Here is a 17,618-nt window from a genome sequence, read left to right as displayed (position 1 = left end):
AGTTGAAAAAATATCTTGATTTAACTTTAGACTACTTTATAACCCCTCTTTTTGCTATTCTCATACCCCTTTAACAGCAATTCATCACCGCTATTTTTCTTCTTCTTTTTAATGGCTGCATTGAAAGTAAGGGAATCGGCGTAAGGGAAATAAAGTAAGGGAAATTTGGAGATGGCGTTGTACCGTGGAGGCTTGCATACCATATTATTTTCATTTTAATTTGCTTGCGTTCGCGATATCCCTGTTTTTAAGTGACGACTGTTTTAACCATTTAAATTCCTTCGTGCCATGTTTTGTAAGCGTATTTAAGAAGTGTCCTTTTTTTTCTTGTTCTTTTTTTTCATTTTCTGCTTCTTTTGTGGTTGTAAAAGTAGTCTAATTTAGCGTTTATTTTTTAACGCCACGATACCTGTTTAAGGAAACGGTACGAAAAAATAACTTGTGTAGATTTCCATTGAGATGATAAAGTGCAATAGAAAATATTGCTAATAAGGCCTAGGTTTTTGTCCCTGAAAAAAAAAACGATTTAACATAACTTTTGAGGGCAAGAGCTGTCGGTAATTTCTTAGAGCACTTGACCATTGCTTTTTCTAAGAGATTTTGATTGGTAGAACCTAGTTGGACTTAGGATAGTGGACTGTTATGCCACTTAGAAGAAGTCGTAGCTCCTCATCAGTTTCTCCTTGGAGCTATTTTAAGGGGCATTTACGAACAACCACTATGCAGTTCTCAGTTATCATTGTGATAGTTTTTACTTTCAAAAACAAAGCAAAATTGTTGTAAAAATAATAATAATTTTGGAAATAACAGAAAATAGGAAACAGCACAATAATGAATGCAAAAAAAAAGAAAAATTACTTGACAAACTTCAGGAAGAAAAAATCCCAAAGAGGGTCATACTCAGATATAGAGATTTTTTTAGAGACCATTTATTTGAGTTGGTTTATGTATGAAGTGAAACCTATTCACTATTTCGTTGTTTCTGTATTACCATGGTAAACAGAGCCAAAACAAGGTTTCTAAAATCCTCCATGTGAAAGGTGCTACAATATTTTTTTCGAAATAGTACAAATGGCTGTACAAAAATGGAGAAAAATAACTGTGGAACAAGCTGCAAAGTCTCTTTTGACTAAACCTTCCTTTATTTGAAGAAATTTTCATATACGCTATCCTTAAGTTTTCAACCGCTCCATTCATTTGGATTGAATATTTGGAACAAAGTAGATCTTTGACTTTAACTGACTATTTCATAAAGCAAGTGAGAATACGGTGAACCTTTGAGTAAATAAAACTGCTACTGAAACTAACGTGCATAGACGTAAAATCGTTCTTCGGATTAATTTCTCGTTGTAATAAATGTTCAAATACCTGGTTCAAACCCGACTAAACTGTGATTGACTAGTAGCTAGTGCGATTATTTACTTCTGTTCCACACTTTAGAATGCAGCTAATAAGACCGATTAAATGGTTATCCGGTTGAATAGATTAGGCTTGGCATGCTTGGGAGTATCAGTTGCATATGACAAAAAAAAATTTGGCTGATCAAATTCTAAATGGTTCTTTAAAAATACCATCATTGTCAAGATTACAGAATCCTTTGGCTTCGTTGAGCGTAAACCGGTTATCATGCAATGACTTGGGTAAAACAATGGACTCGAATTTCAATTAAAAAAATGATAACTCTACAAGAAATAATGCTTTTAGTGTAGTATTCAGCGTTGCAAACACTTTGAAATGAAGTTAGACCACGAGAGACTAATTTGTGCCATCTGAATAGCAGGTTAAAATTTGTCGACCCAGAAAGACATTTTTGATAAATTTGAACTGATATTTTAGTCAGAAAGAAGCAGTAAAACCAAAATGTATTGGAAATTTTGTATTTATACTACACAATTTCCAAACGTACCGACTTGTGCTAGTACCTCTAAATTGTACCAAAAACGCTACAATGGTCCTGTTTAGGCAGTAGTGGTTGTTTTAAGAGCACTAAAACTGACCTGCAATAGTTAGAATAATGTAGCTACTTCAAACTCGGAGGGAGTGTCTGATGTACACTTTTCAGTTTTATATACATGTCTCCAAGTGGCTTAATTACTTGGACCTAAGTGACCACAGCACAAACTGCTTTTGTATTCATGCTTAGATTTCTGTATAACCTAAATATTTAGGAAGTTCCATTTTTTCCTTGAACTGAGAGAGCGGCTCGGAGGGTTGGTGAATTGGTTACAAACCAACAAGGAGCTCATAGAAACGTGAAAACTCACCTCAGATCATTGGATATAATTTTTTATAAAGAAGATATTGCGAAGTTTGTTCACAGGTATGAAATCACCTTGTAAAATTGATCATATCGCAAAACCTTGATTGCATTTTTTTATTGATCAGTTTATTGATCTGGAGGTTAAAATTGATAGTGCTTGTACATTTATAAAATCCCAGCAAGTATAAATTGATAAAAACAGGAAATCTGTTATTGCGTTTCAATTTGTATACAATTCAATCTGGAGCTTTGAATAGTGTCAAGAATACAGACCTAAACTGAAGGGATAACCATATGAAGGTATAATTATATATTTATTTCTGTTTTAGTTGATACTTGTCGGTGATCATTGTCAGCTTGGCCCAGTTGTGATGTGTAAGCCTGCAGCGAAGGCAGGACTCTCGCAGTCGCTTTTTGAACGATTAGTAGTTCTCGGAATGCGACCATTCCGTCTCGAGGTTCAATATCGTATGCACCCAGAGCTGTCAAAATTCCCTTCTAATTTCTTCTATGAAGGGTCACTTCAAAATGGGGTATCATCTGGTGAGTTGTAAAAGTAATATTTTTAATTCTTTTTTTTACTAACGGTAAATGATTGCTTTTACATGAAAGAATTTCTTTTGTTATCAGCTGCTTTTTCTTACTGGTCACATGCCAACTTGTAAGAAGCGCAACCGCATGCCCGTTGTGTTTTTGTTTGTCGTCCCATTTGTAACGTGTTTGTCTGTAGAAACTAGAAACTAACAAAAGAATAAAGCAATTTTCATCATTAATTCAGGATATTTATTATCACAGGTTTTATATGTTTAATTTGTTAAGTGATTAAGGTCGTTTATTATTTCTTCTTTTATTTTCATTCCATTATCTTAAATTTTATGTTCCCTATAAATCTCTGTGAAAGAGACGGTTTTTGTGACTAGCCTGCAGCTTTAATATGCTCTGAAAAGTATAGATCCGTGGGGTGCAAGCCCCACAGTTGTCGCATTCAAAAGCATCTAAAAAAATACATGATAGTATTGCAATGAGATCATGCATTGTATAAAAGGTGTTTTATACTGACATTATTTTTCATTAGCATAAAATATTCCTTGAAAAAGACCTGAACAATAAATAATATTAATTTATTTACCAAATATCAATAACCTTTTAACCTTTAATAACCGAGTGGGTTGGTGCGCTGGATTCGGGATCCCTTGTCCGAGAGGACGTGGGTTCGAATCCCAGTGTACCCAATTCTTCAGTTTGGGACGGGGGTCAGTGGCGTGACTGTGTAAGCTTAACCAGAGTCGACCCAGCTCTAAATGGGTACCTGGAGAAATCTGGGGAAGGTGAACAGGAAGGGTGTGCGAAAGCACAGGTTGGCTGGCCCCCAGCCCTCCATTGCACTTCCTGGCTGAAGGGCCAAGAAACGGAGATCAGCACCACCGGTACGGACTGTAAAGTCTAATGCTGTATCCTTTACCTTTGCCTTATCAATAACCTTTTAAGCTTCCTTCAGGTGAAAACATTAAATTTTGAACAATAAAATTCCACAAGTGAGGGGGGGGGATCAGGAATTTTAAAAAAATCGTTAAGTGGTAACTTTAATATCGGCTGTCGAATAATAGCAAAAAAATGGTCAAACAGTAAAACAATTAAACCTTAGGACTATAAAATTTAACATACCAAAAACTTGTTCAGGGAACATAAACCTTAATCTGATCTAAAAGTATGTTATCTAAATTAATCTAAGTCTGGATTCTTAATCTAATCGTAATTCTTAATCTAAATCTGAAAGTGTTTGTCTTGTAGAACCTGTAGGGAGCTTTATCTTTTTCTTTTGACGTCATAAATTCCATAAATTGTTTATGCCGGTAAAATTTGTGATTATTGACGAGCTTTATTTGAGATTTACTGTCAAAAATTCAAGAGCCATGTGGCTTCTTTAGAAAAAAAAGAAATACACACTTGCGTTTTGACATAGACATTGCACATTAGAGATATACAACAAACATGCATACTATGGTAAAAAAAAAAAAAAAAAAAAAAAAAACATGGTTTGTTTACTTTTAAACGGCTGGCTAATTTATTACAACTAGTTGCTATGTTTACATTAAGTACGCTTTTGATCTACATGAGATCACATGATTAGCACAGAACGTATCATCAACATTCTATCAACTCGAGAATCACACAGTAATACAAGAATTTTTTTTCATTACATATTGAATATTTAATTAACATCATCAAATATTATTACTTTAAATATTGAAATTTCACATTATATACTTTTATTCAGTATTTTCTTTTCAGATGACAGACAGCTGAGAGGATTGGATTTCCCATGGCCGCAACCTGATAAACCGATGTTTTTCTATGTAACTTTGGGACAAGAAGAGATTGCTGGGTCTGGGACGTCTTATCTCAACAGAACTGAAGCTGCGAATGTCGAAAAAATTGCAACTAGATTCTTAAAATCTGGTATTAAGCCTGAACAGATTGGTGTTGTTACTCCATACGAAGGCCAAAGGGCTTATTTGGTCCAATATCTGCAATATCAAGGATCCCTTCATTCGAAATTGTACCAAGAAATGGAGATAGCCAGCGTTGATGCCTTTCAAGTACATTTGATAATTTACTAAAAAAAAAAAAAATTGGGGGGGGGGTGTATCTCATGCTGTTGTCTAATATCGCCCACCAGAATTTTTTAAAAAGGGGCTCTAAGTCAGTTAAACAGTGTTTTAGGGGGTTAAAGAGTTAAAGACCAATTTTGGTCGTAAAAAACTTCGCTTGCACCTTTAGGGTATGCAGAGTCATTTTATATAATTTGTGTATATTTTACATAAACCCTTACCTTTGTCTAGTATTTTGTAAGTCTTCGGTTGAGAAAAGAATTATAAGTCTACTTCTCTATGAATAATTCTGGATGCCTCTTAAAAAAAAGAAGGATTTTAGCAGGAATAGGTCAAAAACTGTTTTTGGGAATTATCTGCCTGGCGCTCTTATTCTATGCACTGGGTGCTAATTTTATTTGTGAGTGTTCATATGTATGCTTAACTCAGCTGATTCTTTGTTACTTTTTTGGTGTTTTTACCATAATTGACAATACTTTTTCTTGTAATTCTTATTTTTGTTGACATGAAGCATATGCTTGGTTGTTACAGAAAAGGTTGTATAAAATGAAAAAGAAACTAAACTGTCTTTATTTAGTGCCCAGATTTAGCATAATTTGGTACTCTAGCTACTAAGTATAATCACTCAGAAAACAAGAAAAGTATTTTATTTAATGGATTTTTTTAATGAATAAAAGTCACATATATCTTATAAAAAATTTTATCCAAGTAATACCTTGTGTCACTATTATCAGACGCTAATAACTTAAATTCAGAATCAAAATTGGACACGCCAAAAAAAAAAGAAAAAATAGAAAAGGAAAGAAGAATAACAGTCGCAAAAAGAAAGTCATGTTTGAATTAGCTTATATGTTGACAAAAGGAAATTGTATTGTTATTTTCGATTTTCGGGGGCATGGTGGAAGTTCGATGCATAAAGTGTTGTTAACAGTGGTCTTTTGACGACAGAAAAAACAGTCCGTTGTTTTCCATGTTGGCATACAAATTGTAAATCCGAGTAGCAGATTTGAGTGGCGAAGTGATGACATTTGCCAATTCTTAATAATGGCTCGTTTGTGTTGAATAATGGTTAGGAGCTTTAGAATCAATTCGTTAACTTAATAAAAACCGACGGTTGATTCATTCAGTAATCAAAAGTATTATATTTGAAACTTTGGTAAGGCCAAAAAAAAAAAAAAAGGGATTTTATGGCATGATTTGAAAAACGGTTTGAAATTTAAAAAAAGTTTTTTTTTTTTCGACAGGAAGTAAGAAGGGACAGTAAAACTTAAAATGAACGGAAATTATTCTGTATATAAAGGGCCTACCCTTTGACGCTAAAAGTAAAGAAAAAACTGCTCGAACACAAGGGAAAAAGAATTTAAATGAGAAATATATTAAACAATATTGATTCTTTAGTGTAAAGAGAGAGGGTTTAGAAAGAGGCAGCCCTCCTTATATATGGAGTAATTTCTGTATGTTTATTATTTTTGATATTGACCATGTTTTCAGTAGAAAAAAATATGTTTTTTTTTTTTTTTAATTTACCTTCATAAGAAGGGAAACCAATCATGACTGGAAACAAATTGGTTCTTTTCTTTTTATGAACCTTCTCCACCCGCAGGAAAAAACTATTTCTCCTTAAAAAAGAAAGAAAAAAAGGGTCATCTTGTTTGAGACCGTTTGTAAAATTCCACCGGAGATAACAGCACTCTTCTTCATTATTGTAGTACCCCCATGTCCCCCACACCAGAATAAACTTGCTTTGGTACAGTCGTTCTCATGTAATGACGGTAAATCGAAAATCAGGCAAAGATACTGTCATTGACGGTGGTCGTTTTGCACTATAGATATTAGTTCTAATGTTCTGTATGTTCTAGAAACCAATTATCTTGCCCTTAATCAAAAAGTGTTGACGTTTTATTTATTCTTGTCCTGACAATACTAAAAATAACCTTCTTTTGTTATCGTGGGTTAATTTTAAGATTATCGTAATAAATTTAAAAGCTTATCGGAAATGATTATTGTGTTTTAAGACCAACTTACCAACCATTTATGTATTTACAACATTCCGGGCCATATTTTTTCTTCAAAGTTTCACTGACAAAATTTAGTCCTTGAAGCATTTCATGTTGCCTGTTGGAGTAAAGTGTAAACATTATCAGACTTAAAATTTTGAATTAGGAATTCAAGAGCAGAATATGATTTTAGGAAGCGTAACTAGAGAAGTATAGCGCTTAGCGCTGGTTTACACCATAATGCATGTAAATGACCTCGAGTGACGGCATAGAAACTGTTCCGAATGGAATCGCTGGGCCGAAATTTTAACCGGGGCCGGAACCTGTAGATTTGGAAGGGGTATGAGACCCAAAATGCCTTTGGTGCCCCTTAAAATTTCTAATTTAATTGCTAGTGGTTTTACAAACATTAAGATACAGACGGGATTGTATTGATTAACATTTACTCTTTTACAAAATTACAATCTTTTCACTTTTTAGGGGAGAGAAAAGGATATCATAATTATTTCCTGTGTTCGATCGAATGAGCATCAAGGAATTGGTTTCCTGAATGATCCACGTCGATTAAACGTAGCCTTGACTCGTGCCAAATATGGTATCATCATTGTTGGTAATCCTAAGGTCCTTGCAAAGGTAATACTTTTTTCATTTAATTTCCTTTATTTTTCTTTTTTTTTCTTGCTTATAATTGTGTTATCGAAGTTGTACATTTTTAATTAGACTTTCTCTCTTACTTGAAGTCTGTTTTATTAGTTTACAAACTTTCCCTCTCTTCTTCTTACATATTCAAATATTGGTTACTTTCTAGCTTTTCAGTTTCCTGTGAAATCTGGTATAGTCACATCTAAATTCATAGTTTTTTTTTTTTTTTTTTTTTTTTTTTTTTTTTTTTTTTTTTTTTTTTTTTTTTTTTTTTTTTTTTTTTTATGTGTTTCTTATCCTCTTCTTGCCCTTTCTTTTCTTATCCATGTTTTTTATCCGGGAATATAATCAAAATTATCTCTTTCTCTCCTTGTCTCTCTCGTATAACCGCAGAATAAATATGCTTATAAATAAGAGAATATGCACCTTCGAAATTTCTTTGACCCTATACACAAGAGAAACTATATGCAAGACAGCTATTTTTTCTAGAAATATATAATATGGGCGTCAAGGGTCTTTTTATGTTGGAAGTGTATTTGATTCTAGTAGAAATTTTGGTCACAGTTCATTAACTAGAAATTGGTTTGATGACAAGCCTAAAAAGTTAAATTAAATTGTGTGCTCCTCCTCCCCTTTTCTTGCTGTACATCTAATGCTTAACTTTTTTTAGCAGCAATGGGTATGGAACAACTTGCTTCACTTTTACAAAGAGCTTGGTGTATTGGTCGAAGGCCCGCTCACCAACTTGAAGGAGACCTTACTTCAATTCCCAAAAGCCAAAAGGCCAATGAATATCAATCCAGGTCAACACTTCATGTCAACTACAACCTATGATGCAAGAGAGGCTTTGGTTCCTGGCTCTATGTACAGCCGTGCCAATAGAGCCAATGGACATGTGATGGGGCCACCTCCGCCATACCCACCCAGGCAACGTAAGTTTCGTTTCAAAAAAAAATTAGCTAATGTGAATCTCAGCAGGGGCTTGAATATGTTTTGCTACTTATCAGTTTCTAGATATACTTCGCTATTGTTGAAATAATGTATTCGTTGTTCTTTTTAAGGCGAAATTCCTGTCAAAATTTTCATTTATAATATATCCAATGAGAATTTAATATGATTTTTTAGTTAAAGAAAGTATTTTACAATCTTTTTCGCGTGTGAAAATTCAAAATTTGATAATCTGCTTATTCATAAAGACAATTACACCTTCTAAACTCATTCGGTGCTGCATGTTTTTGGCTAATTTTGTGCTGTTTCTTTACCCATCTTTTTTTACGGCACTTGGTATTAACCAAGTGACATGGGCTAGGACGATGAAATTTGGCAGGTGTATCTGGGACCGGACCAGATTGAATTAGAAATAGCCTTTTTCCCGATTTGACCATCTGGGGGGGGAGGAGTGGGGGGCCGGTTAATTCGGAAAAAATAGAAAAAATGAAGTATTTTTAACTTACGAACGGGTGAAGGGATCTTAATGAAATTTGATGTTTGGAAGGATATCGTGTCTCAGAGCTCTTATTTAAAATCCCGACCAGATCCGGTGACATTGGGGAAGTTGAAGGGGGGACCTAAAATCTTTGAAAACGCTTAGAGTGCAGGGATTGGAATGAAACTTGGTGGAAAGCAGAAAATAAGCAGAAGTCCTTGATACGTTATCGACATAACCGGAACGGATCTGCTCTGTTTGGGTAGTTGGGGGGGGTTAATTCCGAAAAATTAGAAAAAGAGGTATTTTTAACTTACGAAGGAGTGATCGGAACTTAATGAAATTTGATGTTTGGAAGGATATCATGTCTCAGAGCTCTTATTTTAAGTCCTGACCGGATCTAGTGAAGGGGAAGTTTGGGGGGGGGGGAACCTAAAATCTTGGAAAATGCTTAAAGTGGAGAGATCGGGATGAAACTTGGTGGGAAAAATAAGCATAATCCTAAATACGGGATTGACATAACTGGAACGGATCTTCTCTCTGTGGGGGAGTTGGGGGGGGGGGGGGGTTAATTCTAAAAAATTAGAAAAAATGAGGTATTTTTAACTTACGAAAGAGTGATCGTATCTTAATGAAATTCATATTTAGAAGGACCTCGAAACCCAGATCTCATATTTTAAATCCCAAACGTATCTAGTGTCATTGGGGGGGGGGCGGAAATCTTGGAAAACGCTTAAAGCGAAGAGATTAGGATGGAACTTGGTGGAAAGAATAAGCACAAGTCCAAGATAAGTGACTGACATAGCTGGACCAGATCCGCTCTCTTTGGTGGAGTTGGGGGGGGGGGGGGTAATTTGGAAAAAATAGGAAAAAAATGAGGTATTTGTAACTTACTAACGGGCGATCAGATCTTAATTAAATGTGATATCTAGAAGGATCTTGTTGTTTAGAAATTTCATTTTAAATCCCGACCAGATCCGGTGACATTGAAGGGAGTTGGAGGGGGAAACCGGAATCCTTGGAAAACGGGAAAATCGAGGTATCTTACGAATGGGTGATCGGATCTTAATGAAACTTGATATATAGAAGAATCTTATGCCTCAGATGTTCCATTTTCAATTCGAATCGGATCCGGGGACATAGAGGGTTGGAGGGGGAAAACAGAAATCTTAGAAAACGCATGGAGAGATCGGGATGAAACTTGATGGGAAGAATAAGCACAAGTTATAGATACGAGATTGATATAATTTGTTCTCTTTGGGGGATCTTGGGGCTGTTAATTTGGAGAAATTAGAAAAAATGAGGTAGTTTAATCTTAAGAATGGGTGACCGGATCTTAATAAAATTTGATATTTAGAAGGAACTCATGTCTCAGAGCTTTTATTTCAAATCCCGACCAGATCTGTTGACATTGGGGGGAGTTGGAGGGGGAAACCGGAAATCTTGGAAAACGCTTATAAATGTCGTAGATACGTGATTGACGTAACCGGACTGGATGCGCTCTCTTTGGGGGAGTTAGGTGGTGGGGTTCAGTGCTTTGGCGAGTTTGGTGCTTCTGGACGTGCTAGGACGATGAAAATTGGTAGGCGTGTCAGGGAGCTGTACAAATTGACTTAATAAAGTCGTTTTCACTGATTCGACCATCTGGGGTGCTGAAGGGAGAGGAAATATTAGAAAAATTGAGGTATTTTTAACTTACGGGTGGGTGATCGGATCTTAATGAATTTTGATATTTAGAAGGACCTCGTGACTCAGACTCCTTATTTTAAATCCCGACCGGTATTAAGCCTCTGACTTTCCTTTTAAAGCAATATATTGTTTATTAGAATTTTGCTAGAGCTCTTGGCTCTTCCGACCTCGTCACAAGTGCCATATGAGCTCTTAGCTCTTGTTTATTATTTGGTACCCGCTATTACCCAAACTGCATTACTGCATATGGGACTTTTTTTATGGACAAATATATATATATATATATATATATATATATATATATATATATATATATATATATATATATATATATATATATATATATATATATATATATATATACATTCAGATCAGAATGAACTTTCACGAGCCGCAAGAGTAGATCTCATAGATAATCCTATAAATTTTTAATTGTCAAAAGATGCTAGGTTTTAGCAGATACATTGACCCAAAACTGGATCTAGTGTGATTTGATGTATACATTTATTTTTTTCTTGCATTTTATTTATTATTTTTTACTCCAACAGCTCCTGCCCATTACAGCCGTGTTGGTCCTCCTATGCCAACACATGATCCCTTGGGCTACATTGGGCCCGAACAGGGCACTTCGATGTCTGTTCCTGTTCCAATTGGCGTTTTTCTTAATATGGCTCACGTTCCACCGAGGTTCTACAATCAACATCAGCAAGCCCTTGGTATGTCAAACTACTACAGTTTTATGTTTAAGTTACATGTTACAGTTTTTGTTGTTGTAATGGCTCTTGTTGAAGGTTTTGAAATATTTTGGTGTTTGCTGCTGTAGAATTGCTACTTGCTATGGATGTAGACTCTAAAATCAGTGTAAGAAATAGGCTAAAGGGATGCTGTTTTTTGAAATTAACAACCATATTTCCCTCTAGAAACTAATTTAGAGACGGAAACTGATACTCAAGCTGTTACTTCGCTATAAAAAAAAAAAATTATAATAAGATATAACTAATGCACAGGGATGTTTTATTGAAGGTAAGCTTGAGAATAGATAAAGACCTAACGTTGGCAACGCCACTCATCTTTCCGTGATATTATTGAGGCAGGTTAGAGGGGCACCGTCATGCTCTAGACAGTGGTACGAAAACTATTAAAAGGCTGTACCCTTTTTTCGTTAGTTATCTATTTTGTACAACCTACGCCCCCTCCCCTTCCATCGCATTTTACATTTTGAACTATGGGTATTTCAAATAAAAATTAAATTGCTTCTTATTTTTATTATAGGTGAAGAGAGTATATATATATGCTCAAATAAAAAAAAATCAACTACAAAAACACTACAACAACTACAAAAACAAATTCATCTTAAAATCGATTCAAAATCAAATTATTCATGTTTTCATGTTTTATAGAACTCTTCTCCAATTCTGACTTTAAATATTATGCCAATTATTTGAAAACGTAAAGAGAATAGACCCACCTCGCAACGAAATCCCTGTTGAGCAGGTTTGAAGCTTTGAAGTCGTATTATTTTCGTCAACTTTCCGTGCCTTTGTTGGGGTACTATTTACGGCTAACTATTTCCTCCCAAAATCACTTATTTTAACCATATTATCTTTTTATTCATTTTTGCAAGCAACTTCTCGGCATCAGTAGGAAACTTATTATCAGTTGGTGTTTACTGTCACTTATTTTCTTTTCAGCACGTACGTCTATTCCTCCACCAACAACTCGTGGTGGAAAGACTACTCGTGGTAGGAGTAACCGAGGCGGACAGAAGGGTCAGGTGATGACACAGGCCACTCAGTCACAACTGTCGCAGCAAAATACTCAATCGTTCAGTCAATCTGGGGTTGCTCTAACCCAGGGCATGTCTCAGGTAAGCTAACGAGTTTCTTCTTTAAAAATAAACATAATGAATTTTGTTTTTTCCAGTCTCGTAGGATTTATCCGTTTGTTTAAAGATGGGTGATTCTTTGAAATTGGGTTAAAATAAAAATAAAGTTATTATTGTAAACCTCCACAGTGTGCAGCCACACGGGATAACGGAATATCGAGCTCTCCCACTTCGAAAATTTTGGACAAACCCCCAAAAAAGCTTTGCAGAATACACTGATCGCAATACTGTAAACGGTAGATATAGTTTTTTATGTAAAAGGGGTTTAGCTGAAGCATCTCCAATTTTTGGGGTTGCCCAAGTATTAAACTAAGAAGAATGTTTTCTAAAAAAAAAAAAATTGTATGACTTTTCATCAAATGGAAAACATGAATTTTGAAATAGATATACAAAAAAAAAGAAAAATACCAGGAGAAGGGGGTGGACATAACATTTGACATCTCTTGTGGAAATGTATAATCTTGAGCGGTGTTCATGTGTCTTTCCTTCCTACAAAATTGTACTGTAGTTTCCATTCAAAAATAGTATTATACAGTTCTGCCAGAACTGTTAAAATTTGGAATTCATATTTTGAACTCCAACCTCCTTGTAGGATGTTATTTCAAAGCTTGTAGAAATTTTCATAACTTGTTGGAAAATTATGACTCGCTTAGAGAAAGTTATTCCAAAATGTGTAGAAATTTTCATAGCTTGTTACAATTTTTTTAGCGTGCTAAATTATATGGAAAAGAAGCGATGAAAAAGAAAAAGAAAAATAAAATTTTAATGTCTAATTTTCGTGGAGGAAGTTACTCCAAGGCATTTAGAATTCTGATATCGGATTAGAATATTTTTCTAGCGTGTTCAACTATAAAAAAGAATTGAAAAAGAAGAAAAAAATTCAAATTTTACTCTCTAACTTTCTTGAAGGAAGTCACTCTAAAGCTGGTAGAATTTTTTTATAACTTGTTAGAATTTTTTCTAGTTTGCCAAATTATATGACAAAGGAGAAATGAAAAAGAAAAAAAGAGTAATTTAAATTTTAATATCTACCGTCCATGGAAGAAGTTATTCTAAAGCTGCAGTAATTTTGATAACTTGTTAGAATTTTTTTCTAGCGTGCTAGATCATATTAAAAAAGAAGAAAAATCTAGTTCAAAATGAAAGCTGTGTCACTAATATCGAAATGATGTAGAATTTGATGTTTCGACCATGATTATTCGATGATGAATGTGGTAATTCAACCAATTGAGATAAAAATTCTGTTCCTTTTTTATATATCCTTAACATTTTTGGAATATCCAGAGCCAATCTTAAAATACCAAGTTTCCCTTTTTTGTTCTAATTTTATATGATTAATATTTATTTTTAGCTAACTTTGCTTATTTTGCGTGAACAGTTCTGTTAAGTTCTTTGAAGCTGAGATCTTAAGAATCTGAAAAAAAGTTAATTGCATTTGGATGAATAAATGATTTTAGTCAGTGACTTAACCCTTACAGAGCATTTCACTATCTAATATACAAAATACAGCACATAAAGTATATCACAAATACATCTACAAAATACAGCTTTAAGCTACAAATGAATCTTGCCCTTTTCTCTTTCTCTATCCTTTTTTCATACCACACATATCCTTATATACAACAAATAACAAGGGAGCCGTCTAGCTCCCATGTTCCCTACTTCCTTAGCTGTGCAAGCGGCTTAATTATTACAATATTCAGTACAATTCTGTAACTTCAACACAGTTTTAGCTTCTTTTTCTTCTTCTCTTTGTTCAACAATAAATTACTCATCTTAAATAATGATCATGTTTGTATATGGTTACTGATGACTACTTTTTTCAAATTACATGTTTCTATTTTTAGGGTATGTCTCAAGGTTATGGACCTCTATCACAACAACAAGTGGGAAATGAATTTCTTTCTCAAGATGCTTATGGTTTGACTGGAGAATTTCAGTCTCAAATGGAGGGCCTTTTGTCTCAAGATTCTACTTATCAAGGTGGAAGAGCAGCTTTCATGAATAACGCATCCCAATCTCAAGGAGCTCCATTCTCGCAGGTACTCATGCTAGACTCTCGGTCATCAATGATCAAGGCCGTATTTAAGGGAGGATTAAGAGGTTTGACCCCCCTCCCCTGAAATAGATAAATAAATACTTACACAACAATCTAGAAATCCCTGCAAAGGCTCCATGGTCTGTAGAAAGGGGATTATGAAAAGATCACATAAACATTATCTATAAATACAATAATCATAAAAATAAAAATGGATAACACTTCATACGTCAAAGAAAAATTAATCACATGAAAACAAAAAAAATTTACGGGTCTTTTGAAGGTGTCAAATGATACGCGGCAAAGGGATTAAAATCGGATCTTATTGTTGGCGTATGCGGAATTCGGATATTTAGAGAACTGCAAAGGTGATAATGTGTCTGATCAGATACAAAACAAGACATCAAAGTAATGGTTTAGTTGCCGAACGATTTACATCCTCGATAAGATTGGTAGCTTTATCGCAGTACATTCGTAAAATGTTTGTCTGGCTCGTAAAAACGTATTAAAAATCCGTAAAAACATATTTTTGATACATTTTTGTAATTGTTTTTGTCCCCCCCCCCCTCGATTGTTGGGTATTATTTAGCTTTGAATAAATCTGTAATAGAACTTTGGCGATAAAAATTTGTCATCAGATGCAGTAGGCTAGAAAATTTATAAGTATGGGGATGGTATTGTTGGATTTTGTATATAGATCAGTTTAGGAATAAATTTATTAATTTTCTTAAAGAAGCAAAGTGGAATGAGTGGTCAGTTGCTTAAATGCGAGACACACCGTTTGAATTAAAATAAAACCAATGCAAGCTAAGTTTGAATGCGTAATTTCATTGGGTGTTTGTAATTTCAAGGGAGTTTGGGACATCTGACTTCATTTTTGACATATTTTGCTGGGGTCAAGAGGGTAGAAGGCTGAGAATCAATACATTTTTAAACCTTTAAGTTGGAGCAATTATAGATAAATAGTGCGGTTATGGTTAAGCATCTCCCTAGCCATTTTTCAGGATACCATTCCATGGTTCTCAAAATTGAATTAAGTACTTTTTATTCACTGAAAATATCCAAGACCCTACAGTTTATTGACTCGCAATTAATCCACAGGTACCTTAAATTCACTCAAATTTAAAAACCTTGTCCTTGAATCTTTTTACACAAAAAGATACACTTAACAATTAGAACAATTCCAGTTTTGAACATTTAATTCAAGTTGTTTTCATATAATCCTTTCAAACTGCTCAAAAATAAAAACAGGTTGCAATTTAAAAAAAAAAAACACACACACATGGCAAAGAAAGAGGGTAAAGCTGAAATTATAATTACTCTGGGGGAAAATTCCTATTTGAAAAGTAAATCGACAAATTTTCAAATATGACAAATTAGATCGGTGCTTTAAAATAGAGGGCATGGGATTAGGATTTCTAAGAAGACCTGGCAAAGACCAATGGAAAAAAAAATTATATCTGAAGATACTCACCTGTGTGGTCGATAAGAAAAAAAAACTGAAGTTGAATTTTGTAATTTGCTATTTTAAACTTAAATGCTATTTCACTTTAAATTGAACTTGAAAAGTTTGTATCGAATCTGGTTCAAAATCTTAATGTGACTTAACATGTAATCTTTTGCCTGTTGTTTTTTTAATCAAGTGTAAATCCTATGTTGTATTTGTTGTGTTTTATATCACATCTTATTTTCAGCCATATTGAATTAACATTGTGCTGTCTTCCCGGTGGCGCGAAGCACAGCTAACCGAGGGGCTTATCACATGATTGATCAAGACGAAAGCTAATTATACATAACTTGGAAGAGAAAAAGATGTTTAGCAAGAAGATATCAATGTTAAAAACAAGAGCTGCAAAAGAAAAGTAATTGGGCGTAAATTTGATCCTACGCCATGCTTCACCTTGTGTTTGTGTGTTTTCATTTAAAGAATGTGGATAATTTTGGCACGTTTTTCACTAGGTCTTCGTCGGGTATTTTGGGTACTTGGATGTTTGTCATTATTTGATTTGAAAAAAGGGTTTTGATCAGTCTGATGGAACTGATAGCAATAATGGAAAAGTAAGATACGATTGCTTTTGAAGAAAATTATTTCCAACTTAAGACGACCAGTAAATTTATTTCTTTTGATTATTTCCTTTGATTTTCTTTCGGTTTAAGCGATTCTCCCCGTGCCAAAGTTTTTGTTGTAAGTTGCCTATTCATATATTCATGCTAATTGATCAGTTACAATAAATTTGAGTTTTCTCTTAATTTGTCCCAGAATATTTTCGTATTTTAGTTTCTATTCAAACAAGGGTTTAAATGTTATCAGTTATTTGGGCTGTCTTTGTTTTTGTTTGTTTGTTGTTTTTTTTTTCCAAAAATGACGTTTATTGTCAATGATTACAGTCGCACTCATTTATGCTCTTGTTTTTATTGATTTTTTTTATGATTAGACTAATTCCTCCATTTATTATGATTTACGGAAAGTTAATTAGTCTGCACCAGACTGCAGTTAGTTAAGTTATTAGTGTTCAGTTTTTGAGCGGAAAAGGGAATCAGAATTAGTTTGCATAACTTGTTTCTATGGTTGGCAACTTGCTAAAAGTTGACAGACTGTTATTTGCGAGAAGGCAAGCATTGATTAGCGAATCCAATCTGCTATTGAAACGTGCTTCTGGCAGTGCAGTAAATTCAAATTGTTTTGCTCATTACTTTAATAATACTTCCAATCTCAACTTTTTCCGCTATGTTATTATCAATAACTTTAAGTAATCAGTAGAATTTTTGAAAATCGTGCTTGCCACTTGTACTTTTTATCCCCTTAGCACCCCCACCCCCTAGATCTATATGTGCCTCCAGAGGCACCCAGTGTATCAAGAAGGAGTCGTCAGTCTTCCTGCAAATTTGCTGCTAAAAAAAAAAACCTCCCACTGGGGCTGATTGAAGTGTTTGGTTTCCGCATATCTGTCTGGTTTGTTCGTTGTAAGGTGTTTCTGGGTCTACCCCTGAGTTGTGTACCCGATAGTTGCCAGTGGAGCACTGCATTCGTCACCCGAGAATTGTCCATACGTAGGATGTGGCTAAAGT

At 34.4% G+C, this 17,618-nt stretch overlaps 1 protein-coding gene across 1 annotated transcript in view; it reads left to right on the top strand.

The window, feature by feature from the left end:
- Positions 1 to 16,799, top strand: part of LOC136031486 (regulator of nonsense transcripts 1-like) — a 49,100-nt gene extending 32,301 nt beyond the window's left edge. Inside the window, exons 10-17 of the mRNA XM_065711128.1 lie at positions 2,590 to 2,803; positions 4,553 to 4,860; positions 7,350 to 7,502; positions 8,185 to 8,443; positions 11,175 to 11,342; positions 12,318 to 12,493; positions 14,359 to 14,553; positions 16,244 to 16,799. Coding sequence (XP_065567200.1) covers positions 2,590 to 2,803; positions 4,553 to 4,860; positions 7,350 to 7,502; positions 8,185 to 8,443; positions 11,175 to 11,342; positions 12,318 to 12,493; positions 14,359 to 14,553; positions 16,244 to 16,252 — 1,482 coding nt within the window. The 3' untranslated portion in view covers positions 16,253 to 16,799. The remainder of the gene's footprint in view (positions 1 to 2,589; positions 2,804 to 4,552; positions 4,861 to 7,349; positions 7,503 to 8,184; positions 8,444 to 11,174; positions 11,343 to 12,317; positions 12,494 to 14,358; positions 14,554 to 16,243) is intronic.
- The last annotated feature ends 819 nt before the right edge of the window (positions 16,800 to 17,618 follow it).

The sequence above is a fragment of the Artemia franciscana genome, chromosome 1 (genome assembly GCF_032884065.1).
Source record: "Artemia franciscana chromosome 1, ASM3288406v1, whole genome shotgun sequence".
Classification (NCBI taxonomy): domain Eukaryota; kingdom Metazoa; phylum Arthropoda; class Branchiopoda; order Anostraca; family Artemiidae; genus Artemia; species Artemia franciscana.
Note: the sequence above shows the minus strand (reverse complement) of the source record. Positions and strands in the feature narration are given on the sequence as shown.